Source organism: Labrus mixtus, chromosome 21, assembly GCF_963584025.1.
Source record: "Labrus mixtus chromosome 21, fLabMix1.1, whole genome shotgun sequence".
NCBI lineage: Eukaryota > Metazoa > Chordata > Actinopteri > Labriformes > Labridae > Labrus > Labrus mixtus.
In genome coordinates, this window is record NC_083632.1 from 1,604,816 (window position 1) to 1,628,171 (window position 23,356).

The window sequence follows — 23,356 nt, forward strand, 5'->3', positions numbered from 1 at the left end:
TCCTTTTCCACCAATCACAGACGTCAAGAAGCAGCGGTTAGCCGTGTAGTTGCCACAGAGACGATAATATGGGATATTTGGTCCCCAGTGTTTGTGAACGGACTGAACGGAGCACTTTCTCTTGCGGATCAGATTGTATTTGGGATTTAAAAAAAACACCACGGAGAGAGAGCGTAGTTGAGCTTATATGCAATGTTGGCATCCAGTTTTTGAAGTAAGTATCCAACGACTGACCTGTTTGTTCAGCTAGCAATGTTTGTGGAGGATGACGAGGTGAGACGTTAGAGACGTTAACTGTTAGCTAGGATTGTTTTGACGGAAAACTTTGTGTTTTTATCGGTCTTTAAAGCCAAATGTATACAGTTTGACGTCTTAACAGTGACACAATGCCAAGTAGTTGACGTGGCAAATAATTATAAAGAAATATATCGTCAAATTTGCGTCTGTCCCAGTCAACACGGTAACGTTATTAACGGTTCGTTTTATAGTTGCCATTAGCAACGGGTTTAATAATGACAGCTTTACTTTACTTAATGCTACAAATAGTCTGCTTAATAGCACATGTTTGTTTGTGAACTAGTGTAATCTGTCTCTGGCTGTGTTTTAGCTCTTTCTTTATTCATGTTATACTTCACAGTCTTGTTTTTGTGATGATGAAACACGAGAGATGGCTAACATAGCTGATATACAAGAAGAGACTTTTCAACTCTGTAATCTTTATTAACATGAATGTGACAATGTTAACAAAATATAGAATAACAAAGAATACAATAATAAACGTTTTTATTTAAATACTTTATTGCAGGCTGTTTTACTAGTTGTCTAATTTCATCACATATTTTTGTTCATCCTGGCACATTTTTATATATAATTTTTTTAACATTCAAGAATACAAACATGAAATTAAAAAAGAAAAATCCAAAAAGAAAAGGTATGAAGAGAAAAAAGATAATTAAAATAAAGAGAAAAAAGATAATTAAAATAAAGAGAAAAAAGATAATTAGAATAAGATTTAGAAAATAATACTAATAAGAAAATAAATATAATAATAAAATTAAATGTATTATTATTTTTTATTATTATAAATGAAACTGTAAATAGAATGGGGGAGCGGTGTTGAAAAATAAACGTTATTGATAGTAATAATCATTAATAATGACATTATAGAAAGAGTAATAATCAGATAAACATCTACAAAATAACGCATACAGTATGTGTGTGTCTGTGGTTGTGTGTGTTCAGGTCTCACTGGTCGTCCTCAGGTCCTGACAGGCTGTGAATCATTTTCAATCAATCAATCAATCGAACTTTATTTATACAGCACTTTTCAGACAAATTAAATTGGCAGTTCAAAGTGCTTAACAAGAGTGCAGAAAAGTTATTGACAAGAAGTAGTTTATAAAATCATTGAGAGACTAATGCACACCAATAAGAATTAAAAATATGTATAAAAATAAAATAAAATAAAATACGACACATAAACAAGATATTAAAATAAATACATAAGAGGAAAATATTTAAAATTGTAGTAGGATAAAAAAGACAATACAGTAATGTTAAGAATTGAATTTATATAAAAGCCAGACTGAATAAATGAGTTTTCAGACTGCGTTTAAAAATCTCGATATTCCCGGCTCCTCTCAGACCCTCAGGAAGGTCGTTCCACAGTCTCGGAGCGTAACAGCTGAAAGCAGCATCGCCAAAGGTTTTCTGTCCTGCTCTGTGGAACAACTAAGAGAGAGGAACTGGAGGATCTGAGGGGCCGTACTGGTTCATAAACTAAAATCATATCTGATAGATAGTCTGGTGCAAGGCCATGTAATGCTTTATAAACTAATAAAATAATTTTTAAATCAACACGAAAACTAACAGGCAGCCAGTGTAAAGATTTTAAAACAGGTGTGATGTGTGCACATAAGGCTCTTGTGTGTGTTTAAATTGTTATTGTGATAGTTTGTGTGTAGTGTAGCTTTTTACATGTGTAGCTTTGTATACAGTATGTGTGTGTCTGTGGTTGTGTGTGTTCAGGTCTCACTGGTCGTCCTCAGGTCCTGACAGGCTGTGATACATTTTGCACCTATAATCTCACAATTTTGTTTTCCTACCAGTAGATATGGGAGTTTTTGGTGTGTCTGTGTCGAAGTCAGGATGTACATTTAGCTTATTGGTTTATTTGACAGGGGCCATGATGTCTCAACTGTTGGGCCACAGTTAGCTATAAAGCTTATTTATGTCTCTGGTCCCTGGGCTGGAAGATCCTAAAACAATAAACAACAATTAGGAACAATACAACTGTACAAACAGTATATCACATAAAAAGAACATATTACCAAACATCACATTCTCGTGTGGTATTAGGGGCTTTAGTATTCCTCTCTCACAGCCTGGTACCTGGGGCGTGATGTGAGGAAGTGGAGCTCTGTGTCTACCTGTAAGCTATCACACTGAGAGCAGAGTCTGTCCTCCTTTGCGAGCCACAAGCCAGATCTTTTTTTACAGTCAGACTGTGCTCACAGAGTCAGGACTTTTCTTAGTGTGGGTTGTTGTTGTTTTTTTACAGCGCTCAGGTAATGTGCCTGCGTGTGTAGTCTCTATTCAGGGTTAGATGGCTTTTTTTTACTCTTTTGTTTACAATATTTCTTGTTCTTTTCTTGTTGTTGTTTGATAATTTGGTTCCTAATTTGGGGGGTGTCGGGGACCAGGCAGCTACTTACTATTTAGCAATAGAAGAGGACTCCCTTAGCCTTAGCAAAAATTAATTTGTTTAGCATTTTACCAATGATCAACCATTGTAATTACTTATGTAAACTTTAAGTTACGTTAGTTACATGCGTGTGCTTTGATTTGAGCTCGTTCTCCACTGTCACTGTCTGTATTGTCACTCTATCCCAGCTGTTGAAAAAAGAACCTGTGTTTTTTTGTTGTTGGTTACCATGGGAGACTAAATAGTCAGGGTATCTGTTATTTTGTCTGTTGTTCTTGTGGTTGTAACCACAGAACCCTCGGGCAAATAGCATGTGTTGCCCATTGTGTCTTCTCATAAAGGTCTTTTTTGACTCGAGTCCAGGTTTTCAGAGGATGCAGACAACACGCAGCCCTTCATCCATTCCGACAGGCGGCTCAGGAGATGCCTTGGACCTCAGCTTGTCAGGCTCCCAGCTCACTGTGTCCAGAAGACCCAGCAGTGCATCGCCTGGGAAGTACTTCTCCAGGTCTGTGTCGGTTTCTGTGGCAAGTGATAGCAGAGGAAAACGCAACACGCTGGTGAGTAACATCATGTGTGCTTTGGTACTGAACTACTAATTATTAAAAAAAGAAAATCTATTCAAGATGCAAGAATGAGCAAGTCAGAACTTTGTCTATCGCATTGTATGTTTCAGGGTTCCTGATGAAAGCATGAGTGTAATGCCTGAATGTTAAGATTCAATAGTTTTGTTCTGCAGCTCCTCAAGTACAGTGTCAAGTATTGGTTAAGTACACCCTAAACATTTGGAGATATTATTATGTGTTTGTGGAGTGAAAGGAAAACTGGCAACAGTTTTTCAGTTTTGTTTTCAAAACGCTACATGGGATCTGCAAATCCTCATGTCCAGACACCAGAATTTTAAACAGGAAGGACGAGAAAGAGGAGCGTTTAAACATCTTTTTAATAAAAGTACAAATCTTTTAAATCCACAGAGTGAAACCAGCTTCAGTGGCTCCCGCTCCATCAAGAACCTCAGGCGGTCCAACAGCACTACTCAGGTCAACCAGCAGGCCAACATCAGTTTAAGGTACAAACACACTCATACTGTACATGCATTTTCAAGTAAAGCAGAAGTATTTCAGAAAGAATCCCCTTGTGTCTCTGCGTCAGAACTCTTTCCCTCAGTCCTTATCACTGACATTGACACACTACAATACAGAACATTATGTGCTGTGACATGAACTCAGCAAAGCCCCCGGGGGAAAACTTGCACTTAACATTCAGTGAGATCAAATGACCTTTAAAAGGACTGATATGCTCCAAAAATATCAAGGCAATGTTTTTTTGGAAAGAAAAATAAAGATAAGTTCATTTTAGATTAAGAGTGTCTGAGAGTCTAGAAGTAGGAACGATCTCTGTTGTTCAGCTGGAGTCTTTTGCTCTTCAAACCAAAGGGATTCTCTTCACTCAGCAACAGCTGGCAGCCTTGAAGCTTCAGCATGTCGGACAATGGAAATTGTGGCGCGCCGGCTACCGCATGATAAAGAGCAGAGGGAAGCTGGGTGGCTGTTGCTGAGGTTGCGGGGTGCGGGGACTTGCTTTGTCCCAGGTCAGAGGGGGAGGGCCGGGACCTCGAGGTCAGGTTACCCCCCTTCAGCCAGAAGCCAGTGAAAGGAAGAAAGTGTGTGTGCGCGCACTGGTTCTATTGTCCGGCAGCTGCCGTTAGCCCCCCCTCCTCTCAGTGCCTCTGAGGATGCAGAGCAGAGGGGCTTTAAATTTAAAGACATTCTAAATAGCCCTTCAGAGTCTCAGAGTTTGTCATTGGGTCTCTCACTGCCCCTCTCCCTCTCCACTGCTCCCTCCCCTTCATGCATCACCCTCTTGAAAAGTAGAGGAATGTGCTGCCTGAATACTGTTGTCAGATTGCTTTTCATTGGGCCAGCTGGCTTTACCCCCCTCCTCTGTATGCTCATACACACACACACACACACACACACACACACGTTCATTTCTAAATGTACCCAGACAGAAACCCCCCTGCACAGCACAGGCAGGCTGCAGCACAGATATTAGTGGAGGCGGGGCTAGACAGCAGGTCACACTACATCTGTGCCTCATGATGGAGGGGCTGGTGTGTAAGGCTATTTGAAGGATGTTCGACAGGCCACCAGGATCAACATATGCATGCACGTATTAACATGGAATCCACAGCAGAGTTCTCCCCCAGCAGACGGTCAGCTGTCACAAACGGGATTCCAGGACTTTGGGGGGGAGGAGAAGAGAACGGGATGAGTCCCATTTCTGCAGCTGTCATTACAACATTTAATCACAAAAGACTAAAAGCCACAACTTAGGGTTCCAGCTTTGTGTTGGGTTGTTTACAAATGTTTTCCTAACTACTAAGCTTCTTTTCATGAAAATCGAGGCCAGAATTTGGAGTCCCTTCACGCAGATTGCAATAAAATTCATGCTTTTGCTTCCCATTCTTATGATATCCATTCATGCAAACAATGTTGGTTTTAATTTCCTGGAATAGAGGAAACGATCTCACCACCAGTGACTAGTTTATACATCTCAAACATGAGAGTGAAACATGTGTCCTCATGAAACCAAGCTGTGTGTGTTTTACAGCCAAGACCAGAATGAGGACTACCTGTCCCTCTTCAATCGCAGCTCAGATGGACGTAAGAAACTGGCCAGCCTCAGCAAGACATCGCCAGACCGAACCACATGGAACATCCTGGTATTTCCATCACCCACACTCCACGTGCATCTGATATTATATTCATGCTGATTTTCATATGATCCCATGTTGAGCTAGAAGGTTAGCGAATATATAGGATAGGATAGGATAATACTTTGCAGCAGCAAGACAGAGAAATAAGTAATACAAATTGTACAGGATAGATACGATAAATACAGATAGAAACAACAATAGGATGTATATACAAAAGAATATAAATAGTTGAGCATATAAAAAGAGTATGACTAAGAAAATATAAACAGCAATGCTATCCTGCAGAGCATGTGAGGTGCTGGACCTCAGCTTTATTGTTTTGTTTGTCTTAGCCTTTAATAATTTAGACCTCAAAATATAGAACACTAAAGAGAGTCAGGGAGGGTGTAAACTTTCACAGTGTTCAGGGTGTAACAAGTGTGTGCTTCCCCTTCTTAAAGGACGATCAGCCAAGAGCGTTCCCCGTGCATTCGAGCCCACGCAGCACTACGGGCAGTGTGGACTCTCCCACCAGCATGAAGAAAAGAGAGCCTGGCATTGCTCTGGCTGCCACTTTCACTGCTAACAACAGGTGGGCAGCATCTATGACACACACACACACACACACACACACACACACACACACAGTAGCCCACACAGAGCAGAGACAACCGAGCCTGGTGACGACTCGCGCTGCAGCATTCTACATTTCTGTTTCTCGTGTTTCATACCTGTTGATCACTGCAGCTGATACTGCCTTCAGGGAATTCCACCCCACTCACATACACTTTGTCTTCCACGAGTTGTCACCAAAAAGTCAGTCTGAGTTGAGATTGGGATGAATTCAAAGCATGTACAGTATCACTTACTGTAAGACCTTGAGGGGGGTAAAGAGAAAGTTTCAGTACTCTACATGCATGCCAAAACACGTGATTTGTGAAGTTTGTCGGTCTGAAGAGTCTCCTGCGGAGTGTAAGTTTGCCCTTTTCACCCCCAGGAGCAACAAGGGAGCTGTTGGGAACTCTGTCACCACCATCTTACACAACAACTACTCCGAAAAACCCCTCACACCTAAGAGCTCCAACCAGAAGCCCTCTTTTAAGTATGTCCTGAAATTATGATATTCTGACATTTGAAGAGTTTATTCAGGTTAGGCCGAATGTATTGGGCTGATTATTTGCAATATTAGAATAAAATGACACATTTCTGTTTTAACTCTTTTGTTGAACCCACTTTTTTGAGGTTGCTAAAAAAATGTCTATAACCTTTTTCATTTCACAGCAACATTCTGAAGGCCACAGCAAACGATGAGGTGTCGCAGGAGAACGGCTCCCTTACGAAGTCCCAGAAGAATTTCTCTTCAACTTCCTCCCCCTCAAATAACAGATCCCCGGTGTCGGCCCAGCACGGCAGCCCCGTCCTGTCCCGGAGGAGGGAGGTCACAGAGGAGGAGGCTGAGAGGTCAGACCCCCCCTGTGCTTCCACAGTGTTTCCTCTGGTGTTTACTGTTCCATTAATGATTCTTTTCTTCTGTAAGTTAGTTTTTGACTTATCGTAGTTCCTTTGTGTGTTTGAAGGTTTATTCAGCAGGTGAACCAGGCAGCAGTCACCATCCAGCGCTGGTACAGACGCCATGCAAAGAGACATCACACCGACCAGGCCATGCTCAAACGCATCCTTGCCAATAAAAGAAAGGTATCCAGTTGTCCACAGGCTAATGATGACCTCACCTTTTAGTCTCTCATGATATCATCTTGGTTTAAGATTTCTCTTTCTGTTGTCACTGCATTAACGCTGTCTCTGGATTGTGCTGTAAGGAGTGGGAGGAGAGAGCAGGAGAGGACGGTGGCCCGGAGCAGCGGCAAAAGAAGGATGAAGACAGAAAAAGGATCCGCGAAGAGAAAGCTCGCCTGGCCCGCCTCGCAGCCATCAAGGTGCTCACCTCTAGTTAAATGATAAACACAACATAGATGACTCATCTCCAGCTCAAACTCATAAAACTCAGTGTAGATGCTGTGACAGAATCACATTACACAAACAAGGAAGGAATTTGACTCTGGTTAACTTTGATCTCTATGTGCAAGCATTCAAAATCTCATATTAAACTAAAACATATACAACCTGACAATAGTGCAGTGTGTAGCGTTGTAAAGGAGGCAGAAATAAAGATGATAAAAAATATGTAGTGATGTAAAGATGGAATAATTTCCAAGAGGTAGACAGATTTCACTACATCAAAGCTGTGAGTCATTGGTCATGATAAATAATCTTATTTACAGCACAGTCAACAGTTACCTACATTTGGAGCCAAACCTACTTAATTGGATAATTAAGTTTAAACCATCTATGTTGACTCAATGATCATTACGCCTTGATATGAAGTGCAAATTGTTTTTGTTATCTAACATTTGAATTCAGCCTCTGTGTGACTTTTTGCCTTTTTTTTTTTTTTTGTGATTGATTTTGATGGGTGACAACATGAATCCTTTGTCTCCTTCTTGTGGTGTGCCACAGGAGCTGCAGCTCAAAAGATCCCAGCAGGTTGCAGATGTCCAGCAAGCAGCCGAGGCAGAACCGGGTAGCCTGAGACAGACCGGTGTGGTCGGACGCAAGAAGCCGCCCAGAATATGTCCCGCCAACAGATGTCCAGCCTCACCGAGCAACAACAGTCCGCTGTCACCAACAGACGTCAAAGCGAAGAACACAGGTCCGTGTGTCTGCATGGTTTGCCAAAATGACTGTGGATTTTTTTTTTAAATAGATAATATAAAAGGATTGTGTTAAAATGTTTAAATAGTTATGTGTTTCCACAGACTCCAATTTAAATGTTGTGGCAGACTTTGGCGAGCTGAGCTTCAGAGCTATTTCTCCAGCTCTATCTGGTCACAGAGGGTCTCAGTGCTCACAGGTACAAACAAATCAATCCACAACTTGGCTCTTCACCTCCTCAAGTCTTAATATTTGCAGTTTTCCTGATATTTACCAAGCGCTATACTTCCCCCCCTGTGTAGGATCAGGAGATCAGAGTAGAGGTGGACATCTGTCTGGAGCAGCAGCAGCAGGAAAACGACAGGAAACTCCAACGTAAAGAGAAAGCTCGTCTTGCACGCTTAGCTGCCACCCAGGTGGACACACCTGGTGGAAGTGTAAGTTTTTGTCGATTCTGATTCATGGTTAAAGACACATTTAAAAAGTAATCATTTCATCACTTGACAATGCGTTGCATAAAAAAACCCATTGTCTGGTGTCTCCCCCTTGTGGTGGTTTGCAGGAGCTGCAGCAGAAGAGAGTGCAGCGGGTCACAGATGTTGAGCTGGATAACGTGAGACAGACTGGTGTGGTCGGACGCAAGAAACCGCCGAGAATATCTTTGACCAGCAAAAGTCCTGCCTCCCTGAGCAACAACAGTCTGATGTCACCTACAGATGTCAAAGCTAAGAACACAGGTCTGTATGTTTCTGTCAGCATGTCAGCAAAATAAGAATACTGCTCATTCAACACCAAAAATATCTTCACACACCCGATGAGGTTGCTAAAAAGTTCAACTTATAGAAACTGTTCTGGTTCATGTTTTCCACAGACTCCAACCTGAATGTTGTCGCTGACTTAGGGGAGCTCTCCAGCTTCAGGGCTGTCTCCCCAGCTTTGTCCAACTGCAGAGGTTCCCAGTGTTCCCAGGTAAATATATCTGCAATCTTTCAGCTGCACTTTACCTCGCTGGTTTAAATGTTATTTTGGTCCCCCTATAAAAACAATTCTTATGTCCACACTCCAGGAGATCCTGCAGAGGTCGGTAAGCGTGGAGGACCAGCGACAGGGAGCTTTGTCCAGCAGGGCTCCGTCCAAAACCACTCTCACTGAGCTGCTGGACACCCTGAAGCTATTAGAGGAGGAGCCAGAGAGGCTGTCGGAGCCAAAGTGCTACCACAAAGAGAAATATGCCTGGATAGATGAAGTGAGTCTTCTACAGTCCAACATGTCTATCAGCTTGAGTGTTAAGTAAAATAAAAATGTTGGGTTCCAAGATTGAATTCCTACTAATGTAGAAACTCTACATCTCTTTAAATAGATGGAATATGACTTAGAACCACCATCTCCTCTTATTCGTCTCATTACAGGATGAAGACTCCAACTCTCTGACCACTGACAACCTGGAGCGTCACGGCCAGCTGAGCCATCACCCTGCGCTGCCAGACGGGGGCGCCCTCCTCTCTGAGGCCAAGCTGCAGAGCATCATGAGCTTCCTGGATGAGATGGAGAAATCTGAACAGGAAAGACCCCGCTCTGTTACCTCAGGTTCTCACAGAGAGGTCAGTGTTTGAGTCAGTGGAGCACGATGAGACACTTAAGCAACCCTTACGTTTTTCTGTTTTTTGTCACTTAGCCTTTTAATGCATATTGAATATTATCATTGTGTTTTCCCTATCAATATGAGTCATTCAGCTACTCCAAACCAGAGTAGATGTTTTGTGATTCCATCTACTAAAATCTGCCGGTTGTCAAATCATGTCAGTCCTGATGCTTTTAGATTTCCTGATAGATGGAAGGATCAAACATGGGCAGGTTTTTTTTTTTTTAACCCTGCCGGTGTTCCTGTTTGATCTCAGGCTGTGCTGTCAGAGGAGGAGCTGATTGGTGTGGAGCAGGCGTCTGCCACAGCCGCTGAAATCACTGGATCCATGATGAGAATCAAATTGGAGCTAGAGGAGAAGAAACGTACCGTCAACATGCTGCAGACGGCACTGGTGAGGGAGAGAACACATAGAATAATATTAATTTAAAGGTCACATATTGTCCTGCTTTTCAACCAGTTTAAATAAGTCTCAGAGCTCCCTAAAGCCTGGCTCACACTGTGCGATTTTTCCCCGATTGTATAAAAGTCGGGGTGGCATGTCAGCTCACACTGTACGACTGAATCGTTTACGACGCCCGGCCAGACCTTGAGATTTATGTACTCACACTGTACGACCCGAGTGTCGGGCACAGCAGAGAGCTCACACTGTACGAGTGAAATCGGGACGGAGCGTTGACAATTGTTTATAAAGTTTCATTTGAAAACTCAAACGGATTGGTGAAAGAGAAGGAAGTGGAAGTTGTTGTAGGATAGAGGAAAGTTGATAAAATCTTAGATTTATGGATACAAGTTTCAGAAAAGTGCTGCACTGATGATCTGTAGGCTACTGAAAACTAAAAAAAAAAAAAAAATTTTAAATGTTGTCATGCCTTGTCCCTCATGATTATATTGTAGTCACACACAACTTCTGCCGGATCCTTTCATGATGTAATTGTCAAGATTTGAAATTCTAAATATCGGGAAAGATCGGGGACGTTAAGATTGGATCTTTGTACCGCTCACACTACAAGATAATCGAGCAGATAATCGATTCCGAGCAGCCTTGAGTCGGGAGCAAATTGTCGGGAAGAAAGAATCGGAGCTCAAATCTGCCCGATTATCCTGCAGTGTGAGCCAGGCTTAAAACATGTGTGTGAAGTTTCTTGTTCGAAATCCACTCTGACCCTGTATTTGATCATGTCTATAAACCCCTCTATTTCAGCCCTGCTCAGAACACACTGTTTCTGTGTCTTTCTTGCACAATGTCCTATTGTTTACAGTGAAATATGTGACAGTTAATCCTGCAGGTTACTGTACCTGGCCATGTATGCTTACTGTGTTTATCTTCTCTCTGGCACATCAGGCCCAGCAGAGGGAGCTGACAGTGAGACATGTGAAGGAGACAGAGAAGGAGCTGTCCAGAAACTTCCAGCTCCAGAAGGAACAATATGAAGCCACCATCCAGAGACACCTCACGTTCATTGATCAGGTACTCCCCCCCCCCCCCCCCCCCCCCCCACAAACACACACACACAACCTCTTACCTCAGTTGCAGCTTTCTTACATGTTGTTTCTTCCTCCCCTCGTGATCTAAAAATAAACTTTGTCTTCCATCAGCTGATCAATGATAAGAAGACTTTGAGCGAGCGCTGTGAAGGGGTGGTGGGAGAGCTGAAGCAGGTGGACCAAAAGTACACCAAGAAGATTGCACAAATGCAAGAGCAACATGAAATGGTGAGAAAATGATGTTTTAATGAAGTCTGAAGAATTGGCATGTGCGAATGACTTCTGCTCCTCTGCTGCCGCTTTGCATCTTGTGAGATCATCTTGTGAGATCATCTTGCTTTCTTGCGGCCTCGCCTTGATTTTAACGGTCTCTCTTGTTTTCCCCCTCCTTTGTTCTTCACTGTCCTTTGTCCTTGTATTCGTTGTTCTCTGGCTTTCAGGTGTGGCAAATTCTGGGTCCCTTGTGTGAGGTAACTTTTATTTCCTCCTCTATTTCAGTCATCTTTGGCACAATCATTTCTCTCACTCTACCATTTTTCATTTGTGTGTCCCTCTCTACTTCTGTTGGAAAGCCTGTCTGCATGTGAGTCTCCTCATTCTTTTCCCTTTTACGTTTAGATGTGAATGAAAAGCCTACATTGATATTATCCGGAGGAGCTGTGTGTGTGAACGCAAACAGCCATACTATTCGCTCGGACTTCCCCCCCGGAGGTTCTCCTGCCAGACCCCCTAGTATTTTTTATCCACATCAAGTCCGTGTGGGCTGATGTGAGAACGTGGCAGGATATTCTCCGGAGAATTCACCTCAAGCCAATAGGCTTGGAGGGGGAGTGACGTTTATATCCTGTGACTGCTGCACAGTGCATAGACTGTCTGCACGCGACCACTACGATCTCCGGCTGCATTATGTTTCTGTTCTCCAGTATGTTCTTCTCCGCTCTTTTGGTTGATAGTGTGATAGCGTCGTATAGCCGACTCTGTTGCCATAGTCCGCTACTTCCGCGTTGTTTTTTTTTTTAAATCAAGTCTTACCTCAAGAGAGACACACACACACCCCACCCCCCCGCTGTATGGAGCATAATATGAACAGACAGGTCAGGAAGGCTAAGAAACCTGCCGTCATGCAGGTGAATTCACATGTTTGTACTGGCGTGACTTCAGTCTAATCACAAACAAGTAGTACCGGTCTACCCTGTCCCCTTTGCGAAATATATTTTGCAGCAGTTGTAAAAAAAGTTTTATATATTTCGCATTCACTGAAAAATGTTTATGTTTTTTAAAAATGTTTTTGTGTTTCATGGAATCCTTTTGCATGTAGTGAAATGTTTTTCGCAATCATTACATATTTGCACAGCTGACCTTCAGGGCCACCGTATAATTGTCTATTCGCAGGAAATCAAGAAGTTGAAAGAGTTAATGAGTGCTACAGAGAAGATCCGGAGGGAGAAATGGATCGATGAGAAAACCAAGAAGATCAAAGAAATCACTGTTAAAGGTACCATAAGCACATGTCTAACAGATATCTACAACGGTCAGGCCATACACATGCACATATCAGGGCATGTGATAACTTCTCCTTGCTGCTCTAATCAAGCACACTATCATTAACAACAGATCCAAACCTGGACAGATGTGGCTTAATGTCTCATTGTTGTCCTGCTTTTGTTTCTTTAAACCTTCTCTTTGAGAGCTGTAACTGCACTGACTCTGATTTCATGTTTTCTGCATGTTTGGTTTCATTCGACGATCTTATCAAGCCACAGAGGAGGTGGTCAAAGACCGATTGACTGTTTCCGCATGTAAAAGTCAGTGTGCAGGATTTTAGAAGTTTTCATGCCAAACGCACATTTTTCTGCCTACCATACCTGTTGCTCTATAACCAAACTGTTGTCAATAGGGTTGCATTGTGGGAAAGGTGATCGAGTGCACACAGCTTAGTTTAATGACTGTGACGTTGTGTTACCTTGGATACCAGTCTGACTTTCTAAACTTACGCCTGCTCCATCCTAGGAATAAATCTGACGTAAGGTTACACTCAGGCGTTGAAGAATTTTGTCAAAAGTAGTTTATCTGTTTCTTCTGCATCCTTCTTAAACCTGGTAGTGTATCTGTAAGCGTCACACCACATGACTCCATTTTCTTTCACTGCTCATTTTGGCTGCGGCTTTCCGGCAGCTGATAGCTTCACATGACATCGATCTCAAACTTGCTGCTGGATTATTGATTGTACTAGTTTATTGGAAGTAACCACTGTGTTGTATACAGAAGGTTGGTTTGGCCTCTTCTGGCCTGCTAAGAAAACATTAACAAAGAGGGTCAGTAATATTTTCAAAACTCACCCTGTTGTTCCGTTATATCCTGGCTGTGATAGTTCCCTGTTTTCTTTACAGTCACTGGGAATGTGAATCCAGGACTATTTGTTTGTTTTTGAATAACCACAGCTTTGATATATTTAGCTCAGCTTAAAGAGTAACTAAACCCTAAAACCACTTTTTTCAACTCTAAACTTCTGTATTTGAGTATTAAGTAGTGTTATGGATCAATCCAAGTCCCAATCTCGACATTTGAGTACAAAGTATTGAAATTCTAAATATTGTGTTAGAAATGTGCATAGTGTCTGCCCTTCCGTTTGAAAAACTCTAACGGCTGTGTGGAGTACAGTACTACCTGGGAGTGCATCCCCACGTCACCAAACCTATAAAAGCCTCGTCACCTGACTCGGCGAACTGTGGGGAGTCAAGTGTGTGTGGGGCAAACATTGTATCATGTTGCGGCTGATAACGGCGCGAAAGGAGTGAGTGGGCGTGTCTTACCCCCCGCCCCCCTCCTTCTCGAAGTTGATACATTGACATTCTAAATGCATTTTTTGAAATTCCTGGGTAGAGCAGTACAACTGAAAATATGGGGTTTAGTTACCCTTTAACAGTAACTGCTTTCATTAAAACAAAGGATCAATACTATTAAATGATCAGAGGATGATAAATCATCCGCATTGTTTCTCAGCAAATTGCACCCCCTGTTCTGTAAACATGCTGCAGGCCTTGACAAGCCACACACCATGATCTATGTTCTGTTCCCCATCCTCCCTCAGGTCTGGAGCCAGAGATCCAGAAGCTGATCTCCAAGCACAAACAGGAGCTGAAAAAGCTGCGGACACTGCACGAGGCGGAGCTGCTGCAGGCCGATGACCGGGCGGCCCAACGCTACGTCCGCCAGTGTGAGGAGCTCCGCCAGCAGCTGGAGAGGGAGAAGGAAGAGCAGTGTCAGAGAGAGAGAGAGCTAGCCAAACAGAGGTACGCATGTCATATCAGAGTAAGCTTTAAATTTACTTGCATCTAATTTTTTGTGAGGATGAGGGTCGTTATGTTACCAGAATTTTAAATGATACCATTAAAGCTCAGACAATGTTTGTTGGTACCATGCATTTCAGTTTTTGCAGACCTCGTTCTCTCTCGCTCGCATCAACTTTGTGTTTAAAATGACTGAAGATCCGACACCATGGTTCTTTAAATATGGAAATTGTTCCCATGAGGATAATCTTCTTTTATTTACAGGAATTGATGAAAGAAGTGTTTAGAGATATTCATCAGCTCTGTCCGTGTGCAACAGTTAAACACTGTTTATTTGATACTCACATATTGATCTTGTGTGTGTGTGTGTTTGTTTGTCAGATATGAGAAACAGCTACAGGAAGAGGAGTTGTCCCTGCAGCAGCAGAGGAGGCGTCTCTACAAGGAGGTGGCTGATGAGAAAGAGAGGCTGGCTCAGCTGGCTGCAAGGTGAGTCAAAGTCCAAAAAACCTCTCCAGAAACTGTTCCAGTCTTCACGGTCGGCTCCAGAATAAGATTAGAATCAGAGAAACACGAACAAGAAATTTGGTTTGGTGAATGCTGTTACACTGAGCAGATCCCTGGTTGAAGATGTTGAGAGAGAAACAGAGATCCATTAATCCCCACAAAACGCTCCAGTAGAAACTTTGTCTTTCTTGTTTGTGAGAGTGAGCTTGGAGTCCAATCAATGAGACGAGATTGGAGGTGTTGGTTAAAGCTGCCCTGCCCTATAAAAAACACACTTCAGTTTTGAGTTTGCTACTCTCAAGAAGCATTGCCTGATGTGAACCATGCCTCGCACAAAAGAGCTCTCAGAAGACCTACGATTAAGAATTGTTGACTTGCATAAAGCTGGAAAGGGTTACAAAAGAATCTCTAAAAGCCTCGATGTTCATCAGTCCACGGTAAGACAAATTGTCTATAAATGGAGAAAGTTCAGCACTGTTGCTACTCTCCCTAGAAGTGGCTGTCCTGTAAAGATGACTGGAAGAGCACAGCGCAGAATGCTCAATGAGGTGAAGAAGAATCCTAGAGTGTCAGCTAAAGACTTACACAAATCTCTGGCACATTGCTAACATCTCTGTTGACGAATCTACGATACGTAAAACACTAAACAAGAATGGAGTTCATGGGAGGACACCACAGAGAAAGCCACTGCTGTCTAAAAAAACATTGCTGCATGCTTGATGTTTGCAGAAGAGGACCTGGATGTTCCACAGCACTATTGGCAAAACATCCTGTGGACAGATGAAACCAAAGTTGGGTTCTTTGGAAGGAACACACAACACTGTGTGGAGAAAGAAAGGCACAGCACACCAACATCAAAACCTCATCCCAACTGTGAAGTATGGTGGAGGGGGCATCGTGGTTTGGGGCTGCTTTGCTGCATCAGGGCCTGGACAGATTGCTATCATCGACGGAAAAAAATGAATTCCCAAGTTTATCAAGACATTTTGCAGGAAAACTTAAGGCCATCTGTCCACCAACTGAAGCTCAACAGAAGATTGGTGATGCAACAGGACAACGACCCCCAAAGCACAGAAGTAAATCAACAACAGAAGAAAATACGCCTTCTGGAGTCCTGACCTCAACCCGATAGAGATGCTGTGGCATGACCTCAAGTGAGCGATTCACACCAGACATCCCGAGAATATTGCTGAACTGAAAAAGTTTTGTAAAGAGGAATGGTTCCAAAATTCCTCCTGACCGTTGTGTAGGTCTGATCTGTAACTACAGGAAACGTTTGGTTGAGGTTATTGCTGCCAAAGGAGGGTCAACCAGTTTTTTAAATCCAAGGGTTCACATACCTTTTCCTGCAACTGTATTCTGAAACCTCCCAGCATCCCACATGGCTAATGCTGACTACCATTTCAAGAGTTCATAGTAAATACATAGAGGACTGTATGTATCTCAATGCCTGGCTTTCCTTTCCAAAGCTCTTCTGTGTGTCTGACTTGCAGGCAGCGCGCTGAGCTGGAGGATCTGAGAAAGCAGCTGGAGGAGAACAGCTCTCTGGCTGGACGAGCCCTCCGAGAGGAGCTGGACAAGACGAGAGAGGAGCAGGAGAGGAGGCACCAGGTGAGCACTTCAGCGGTCCAAAATAACTTCAGTTTGTTCCTGCTGGCCTGAATATCTGTGTTCTATCTGCACCTTGATAGACCCTTTATCAGGAAGTTAGCAGGACTGCAGCGTGCTAACTGCAGTGGTCTTATTTGTTTAACAAGGTGGAGATGAGGGCCGCACAGGAACGCTCGGACATCGAGAAGCAGACGTGGGAAGAAAATCACAAGAAGAAAGAGGTTTGTTGATGTTCAGACATCTGAAACTACACGGCTACATTCTGCCTGTTCTAGTGAAGAGTTAAACATCAAACCTGTAAGTTCAGTACATATTCAGTACTCAGCTCATTCGAGTGTCTCGTACTTGTTTGCAGACAAATATTATATTTTGACTGGTTTTATTCTAGCTGTTTCAAACAAAGCTGGGAAACTAAGATTTCCAATAAGAGCTGTGTGTGGTTGCAGGTAGGTGGAACATTTCCACTTGCACTAATAGAAGGTATCCTGTTCTGTTAAAATGTAACTTGGATAGAGCCTTTATAAAAGCCTTTACAGGGAACACGTCAAACATTAAGTGTAAGAGCAGAGTCATAAAAAAATAAACACATCGATGATCCAGGAACTTCAACTGTGTAGATTCTGTGAACCACTAACCAGGAAGTGACAAACGTTTCTTTTCACTGTTTGCACTGTAGTGTTTGTGTCTGTATGAGGTCAGAAAACTTCCATGACAACCAAACAATTATGTTTGTGTGTCTGCAGGAAGTCTGGCTGCTGAGCCGCGAGCGCGAGCTCAAAGAAGAGCTACGACGAGAACGCGACAAAGAGATCGAGCTCGCCATCTGGACGCTGGAGGAGGAGACCAGCAAGGACAAGGAGGAGTGTGAGAGGGCGGCTGACAACAGGTGTGTGTGTGTGTGTGTGTGTGTGTCTTGATTCACAGTTGTATTGCACTTGATGTGATGAATTAGATTGTGCGATTGGTTGAATGAGCTCTAACATTATTTCCTTTTTAACAATAAAATGAGGTGAAACATTCATTCATTTTAAACGGAGAGCCACCCGCGGTTGTAAACATCCAACATTTCTCATGGTTTTATATGTCCTATGTCCAGTACCTGACATTTAATTGACTGTGCACACCTTTTTCTGTCTGCTTCTGTCCTGTTAAAACAACAAACCCACAACATGTTAAAAAAGACGTAATTCAACATCAACCTGCATTGTCACTGTTCTCAGGGTGAAGCGTGTGAGGGAAAAATACGAGGCAGAGCTGAGGGAGCTGCAGCGCTCAGAGAGGACGGCTGTGGAGAAACAACAGGAGCTGAGGAGGCAGCAGATGGAGGCGGAGGGCGAGCTGATCCGACTGCAGGCCGCTCTCCGACAGAAAGAACAGGAGATGGAAGACATCACACTGGTGAGGAGCAAATCAGCTTAATGCCTCAGGATATCTCTCTCATGTCTTATACTCCTGGGTATCTGCAAACAGGAAGAAATCACAGAATCCCTCCCAGGATGTAAACAGAACTCTAGATGAAAAACGTGTACAATATGAAAAATAACTCCAGAAATGCCGTGTTTGACTTTTGCAAACATTTCAAATTTGCAGACCAGAGATAAGCTGGTGGACGAGCGTCACAGTCTGGCTGAGGTGATACGGCAGGAGTTTGCCGACCGGCTGGTGATGACTGAGGAGGAGAACCGCAGGATGAAGGTGGAGGTGTCGGAGGTGCGAGCGAGGTTGCGTCTGGAGGTTGAGAGAGTCACCAGGGAGAAGGAGGAGGAGCTGGCTGAGGTCCACCAACGGTAAGTTTAAAAAAAGAGAGACAGAGTGATGAGCCGAACTTTTGTTTCCAGTTCATTACAGCTGAAACTGACAGCACTAATGTCTTTTTTAAACAACAACGTTTAAATGCAAGTTGGTTCAGGGTTACTTTAACTGTAAATAAAGATACAGTACGCTTGTCTGGGCTTTGATGCTGGCAAGTTTAGGAGCATGAAATTCATTGAAATAAATAAGGAGTTAAAAGTTACAGTGCAGAATTAAAGATTATTTGATTAGTATATTTGAAGTATACCTCTTGCGTTGCCACAGTAACAGTCTGTGGAAGCCACACAGCTTTTTAACCGTGAGTGTGTGTGAAAATGTTTTTGTATCCTATCGTGTTTAGTGCTTGTTTATGTTTACAATCATGTTTGAAGTTCCTTTTTAGCCACCACACCCAGTTCAGACTTCAAACATAATCATGTTTGAAATTAATTTTTAGCCACCACACCCAGTTCAGACTTCAGACATAATCATGTTTGAAATTAATTTTTAGCCACCACGAGTTTGAAATGACTTATTATTGTCATATTGCCCAAACAGGTGTAACTTACTGGAACTCAAACTGTTGGCAGAGGTAAAGCACAGCCAGGTTTGTCAGGTTTTATTTATAGGAAATACTGTCACAAGGATTAGGTCAACACCAGTCTCTCAACATTTCTTTATTTCTTTCTTTATTTCAAACATGTAGAAAGACAACACAAACAAAGACATGCTGTAATTAAAAATATGTAGAAAACAAATGTCAGAAAATTCAGTGTCCTTCATTTGCTCTTACATCCCCGAAAAGGAGTAGCAAAAAGTTAAAAGTGATCCGTTGGGGTTTTATCTAGTCAAATTTGGTTATATTATTAATAATTATATTTAATTATTTATTAATATAAATAACAATGTTATTAAACTACATTTAATTGACTCGGGGGCACCACCCTGAAATCAGGGAAAAATAACCAAAATATCACTAAAATCAGTCTCAAATTAGTTACTTAATTACTAATATTGTATAATAAATATATATAATAATATATAAAATATAAATATATATAAAAATAAATATTTAATAAATAAACAAACTCACAATTCCCTCAGAGTGAGCAGTACTGAACAGGAAGTGAATTTAGTGTTGTTGCAAACCAAAACCTCACTTTTTATCATCCCCTTTTTCACTTTCTGTTTTTGATTTTCTAGCGTGAAGTCGGCTATTCTGAAGAAGGAAGAAACTGTTAATCATCTCCGGAAGCAGCACGAGGTAAGAGACCCAATGACGAACAGGTAGAAAAAATCATGAATAATAAAAAGACGGTTTAAGGATGAGATGATTGACAGCGCGTGGAAATATTCTCTCCTCTGATAGGCTGCGCTGAAGAGGGCGGACCACCTGGAGGCCCTGTGGGAGCAGCAGAGGAAACAGCTGTTGGAAAAGTGACTGACAGGAAGGCCTGTTTTCATCTGTCTCAACCACCACCCCCCCAACAGAACCTCTATCCACGGTGTCGCTGAAGCCCCCCCCCCCATACCCTCAGCCCTTTTTTGTCCTTTGGATGTTTTTTCCTACCAGCAAGACTGAACCTGTGGAACTTCAGATGTTGAACAAGTGACTGAACCTTGTCCTACCTCATTTGAAGAATACAAAATGGGGGGGAAAAGCCCTGGGCCTCACTGTATAGACCCCCCCCCCCACAGGCATGAAGAAGCGTGTTGTGTTGAAATGTCCCTAATAGAAACAGACCAGGTGGCACCACATGAAAAGACTGAGGATGGACGTCCTATTCTTCTTATATTTCTTCTGTTTCCAGATTACTGCAGATGTCAGTGACTGCGCCCCCCTTTCATATCCCCCCAACCCCCCACCCCCCTCCGCCCTCCCCTTGCCCTCACTCCCACTGCAGTCTGTGGAAGCAGTAGTGCCTCCATGTTCCCCACGGAGCTGCCTCAGAGAACACTTCCAGATGTTTCTTAAACCAGTTCTAGCCTGTATTGGTGCAGAGAAAGTTCTCTTTTCACAAATGCACAAATTTCAGAGAGGCTACCCCTGAAATCTTCCTGAGTTGTTTTTTTTTTTTCTGCACCTCGGGCTATCCATGTTTTTCTTTTGGGGGGGGGGTTCAGGAGGCAGTACATGAAGTAAAAAGAAGAGGCAAGGAGACTCCAACACTATCATGACAAAGAGCGGAGAACAACATTCTGGCAAACAGAAAAGCATAAAGAAGACGTTTCATTGGGTGCACAGAGTTCACACGGGACAAAGAATGAACAGTGCACGGTCGGGCACCGGTGCAGGACAGTCATCACCCCCATCCCACTAACTCTGTGAATTTCTTTCTGAATATTTGCTGCTGTTGTTTTCACACCCTCTTACCCCAACTTCAGGCTGATAAGCTCCACGGCTGCTGGTGAAGTAGGGGGTTAAAAATTGGGGCTGTTTGTGTTCACAACGTACAACTCACCTGGAAGAATTTCAGGAAGTTTTCAGGAGTTTAAGTGCATGCATGAAAGCTCTACAACTGTTCTCTAACAACAGGAGGAGTGGGATCTGTCAGCATGAGAGCTGAAGAAGGAGCCTCTGTGTGTTAGCAGTGTTGCTCTTTTTGCCCCCTGTTATCTGTTGAGTCATGTGTTTGTGTCCCAGTGCCCCCCTTCGAGGCGCTTGCTAATTACAGGATCTATAACCTCTCCCTCACTGCAGCCCCCGTGAGCAGCTCTGAACTGCTCTGTGTGCGTCTTAAACCACAGTGTGTACTAACACAAAGTACTAACTCGGTTACAGACGGGAGTTAAAGTGTAAGTAGGACGTTGCTAGAGAGAGAGAGAGATTGTGTAGGAACTAAAAGGAGTGAAGAAAAGAGGGTTGGCTTGTCTGAGGTCAAAGACGGATGATTGCAGAGCGGCTTTTTGAAAGTTTCAGAATGTGAGGAGGAAAGAAGAGGATGAGGGGGAGGTGGACAGGGTGGAAAGAATGCGCATAGAAAATGTTTATAGGATTAGGAAAGCAGAGCTGGGGTGGAGTTAGCTGGCAGGAGGAGATGGCATGTGACCAAAGGTATGTTTTAAGGCCTCGTAGTAGGGTTGTCACAAAACCACAATTGTAATCTACGATACAATTCTTGTAAAACTGGATATCGATACCATGGCAACAGAAATAGAAAGTCCAAAGCACCCAAGTACACTGTTTGAAATGGCGTCGACAAAGTGCAATTCAAACAGCGTGCAGGAGTTTGCTTACAATTTTTGATGCTTTAATTCCTTTTACAAGCGTCTTTTATGTGACAAAGATTTTTATTTGTTTAAGCTCTTGTATAAGTTCATATCGATTTTTAAAAACCCGTGGTATCAAGTTTCGTCTTTGGTTTGATTCAGCGGCGGCACTGTGACAAAACACTTCAAACTCAACAAGCAGACGGGGGGGGGGACAAGAGTTTGTGCTGCTGAAAGAAACTCTAAACCTGAAAGTACGGCCTGTTATTTAGGATGTGAAAGACCTCACTCTGATTGTAAAGACCCCGCAGAAGATATTTATTCTCTTCCTCTTTTTTTCTATTTATTTTTAGCACTCTGCGTTTGTTTGTCGTGTTTATAGTCCACAGAAAGGTCAAGGACTCTAACCTGCCCTCAGTGTTTCTCAGAGTGTTTTCAAGTCTTTTTTTTTGCAAGAATGCTAAAGGTCACACGGCAGAACTTTACCTGCCCTGATAAAACTTTATAACTATGCCATATATATAGATGGTTGTAATGGACTTTGTCAGGTTTTTTCTGACATGTGAAGTAGTCCACAATGTGAAAGGTTCAAATGAAGTGTAATGTACTGGATCAGTCATGGCATCACGTCGTAGAGCATCTTTATGAGTAATGCAGTTTCTGACCTCGGCAACATTTTAGTGCTTTTAACGTCTTTTTAATGAATTCAAAGGTTCGCCCAGCATGTTCTCTTTCTGTTCAGCATCTGCAGCCTACGCTCGTCCAATAGTATCCTGCTTTCTGGAACGCCATGTGTTGATTTGCCAAAGTACATTCAAGGCTGCAGATTTTAATTTTTTTTAAGTGGCTGAAATAAATCTACTACAAGTACTTTACTGATCAGAAAATGAGAACTCCTAAAGTCCCTGTAGTTTGTGACTGAGAGGCGACTTTTTAGGAAGTTAAATAATGTCAAAAGGAACTGGATCTCTGTGGGGGGAAACGTGTTGCGTCTGATGCCAGAGAACTATTGGACAATGATGAGGTAGAATCCCAGGCCGGCGTCTTTTTAAGAGCGACAGAAGTGGTGGATGTATGTCACACTGCTGTGGGTTTCACGGTCACTAACTGTGAGTAATGAGGACCTGAAGGCCTCGCAGCACGCCCTCCTCTCGCTGAGGGGAGGGCGTGCTGCTGGCCTCAGACTCGGGAGTGTGGCGATCTGAGTTGGTGTTCCATGCACATGCCTGTCCTAAAAGTGCGCAGTGAGCCTGCCTTTGTGTGTATGTGTACGTTTGTGTGCCACTACCATTCCTCCCATCAAGACCCGAGATGACCCTGGTGGTGCGGGATACAAATTCAGGCCACCACCCTGTTTCATTTTTTTTGTCAACAAATCATTCCAGCTGTTATTGCACGTTGTTTAAATGTTGTTCCATGTGTAAACCTCTGCGCCTAAATATGTAGCTCTTGATTGCAACATTTTCTGACCTTGTTGTAGAAAGCTTTTTATTGTTACTAATGCTGACTCATCTATCAGCAGGAAGAGAATAAAACACAAAAGACTGTTGAGACACTGTGTTTTTTCGTTTTCTGTTCACTGTCGGATAACAGACAATTGTTTGCTTGTTTCACCTCCCCGCCTTCCCCTCATCCCTCGCTCTGTTGGACCATAAATCACTGGTTATGGAGGCCGAGAAGTATCTCCAATAACGATGCACTTAAGT

General features: G+C 42.8%; 1 protein-coding gene across 2 annotated transcripts; it reads left to right on the forward strand.

The window, feature by feature from the left end:
• The first annotated feature begins 91 nt into the window (after positions 1–91).
• cep131 (centrosomal protein 131) lies at positions 92–23,201 on the forward strand. 2 transcript variants are annotated; one of them, XM_061027861.1, is made up of 30 exons: positions 92–214; positions 3,068–3,264; positions 3,679–3,773; positions 5,318–5,429; positions 5,864–5,994; positions 6,400–6,504; positions 6,684–6,863; positions 6,980–7,097; positions 7,220–7,336; positions 7,917–8,109; positions 8,216–8,310; positions 8,414–8,548; positions 8,674–8,848; positions 8,983–9,080; positions 9,178–9,357; positions 9,521–9,712; positions 10,010–10,147; positions 11,099–11,224; positions 11,353–11,469; positions 11,682–11,711; positions 12,634–12,736; positions 14,333–14,534; positions 14,913–15,020; positions 16,532–16,649; positions 16,796–16,870; positions 17,393–17,535; positions 17,870–18,047; positions 18,240–18,436; positions 19,644–19,704; positions 19,810–23,201. In XM_061027861.1, exons 2-30 carry the CDS (start codon positions 3,079–3,081, stop codon positions 19,879–19,881), a joined length of 3,780 nt encoding a protein of 1,259 aa, XP_060883844.1. In that variant the 5' UTR covers positions 92–214; positions 3,068–3,078; the 3' UTR covers positions 19,882–23,201. The 2 variants fall into 2 exon arrangements, with proteins under 2 accessions (XP_060883844.1, XP_060883845.1); XM_061027862.1 differs by lacking the exon at positions 11,682–11,711.
• The last annotated feature ends 155 nt before the right edge of the window (positions 23,202–23,356 follow it).

Coding starts and splice junctions, on each gene's coding strand:
- cep131 (XM_061027861.1), top strand. CDS start 3,079: ATGCAGACAACACGCAGCCCTTCATCCATTCCGACAGGCGGCTCAGGA. Junction 8,849..8,982: donor TGTCAAAGCTAAGAACACAG/GTCTGTATGTTT, acceptor TGTTTTCCACAG/ACTCCAACCTGAATGTTGTC. Junction 18,048..18,239: donor AGATGGAAGACATCACACTG/GTGAGGAGCAAA, acceptor TCAAATTTGCAG/ACCAGAGATAAGCTGGTGGA.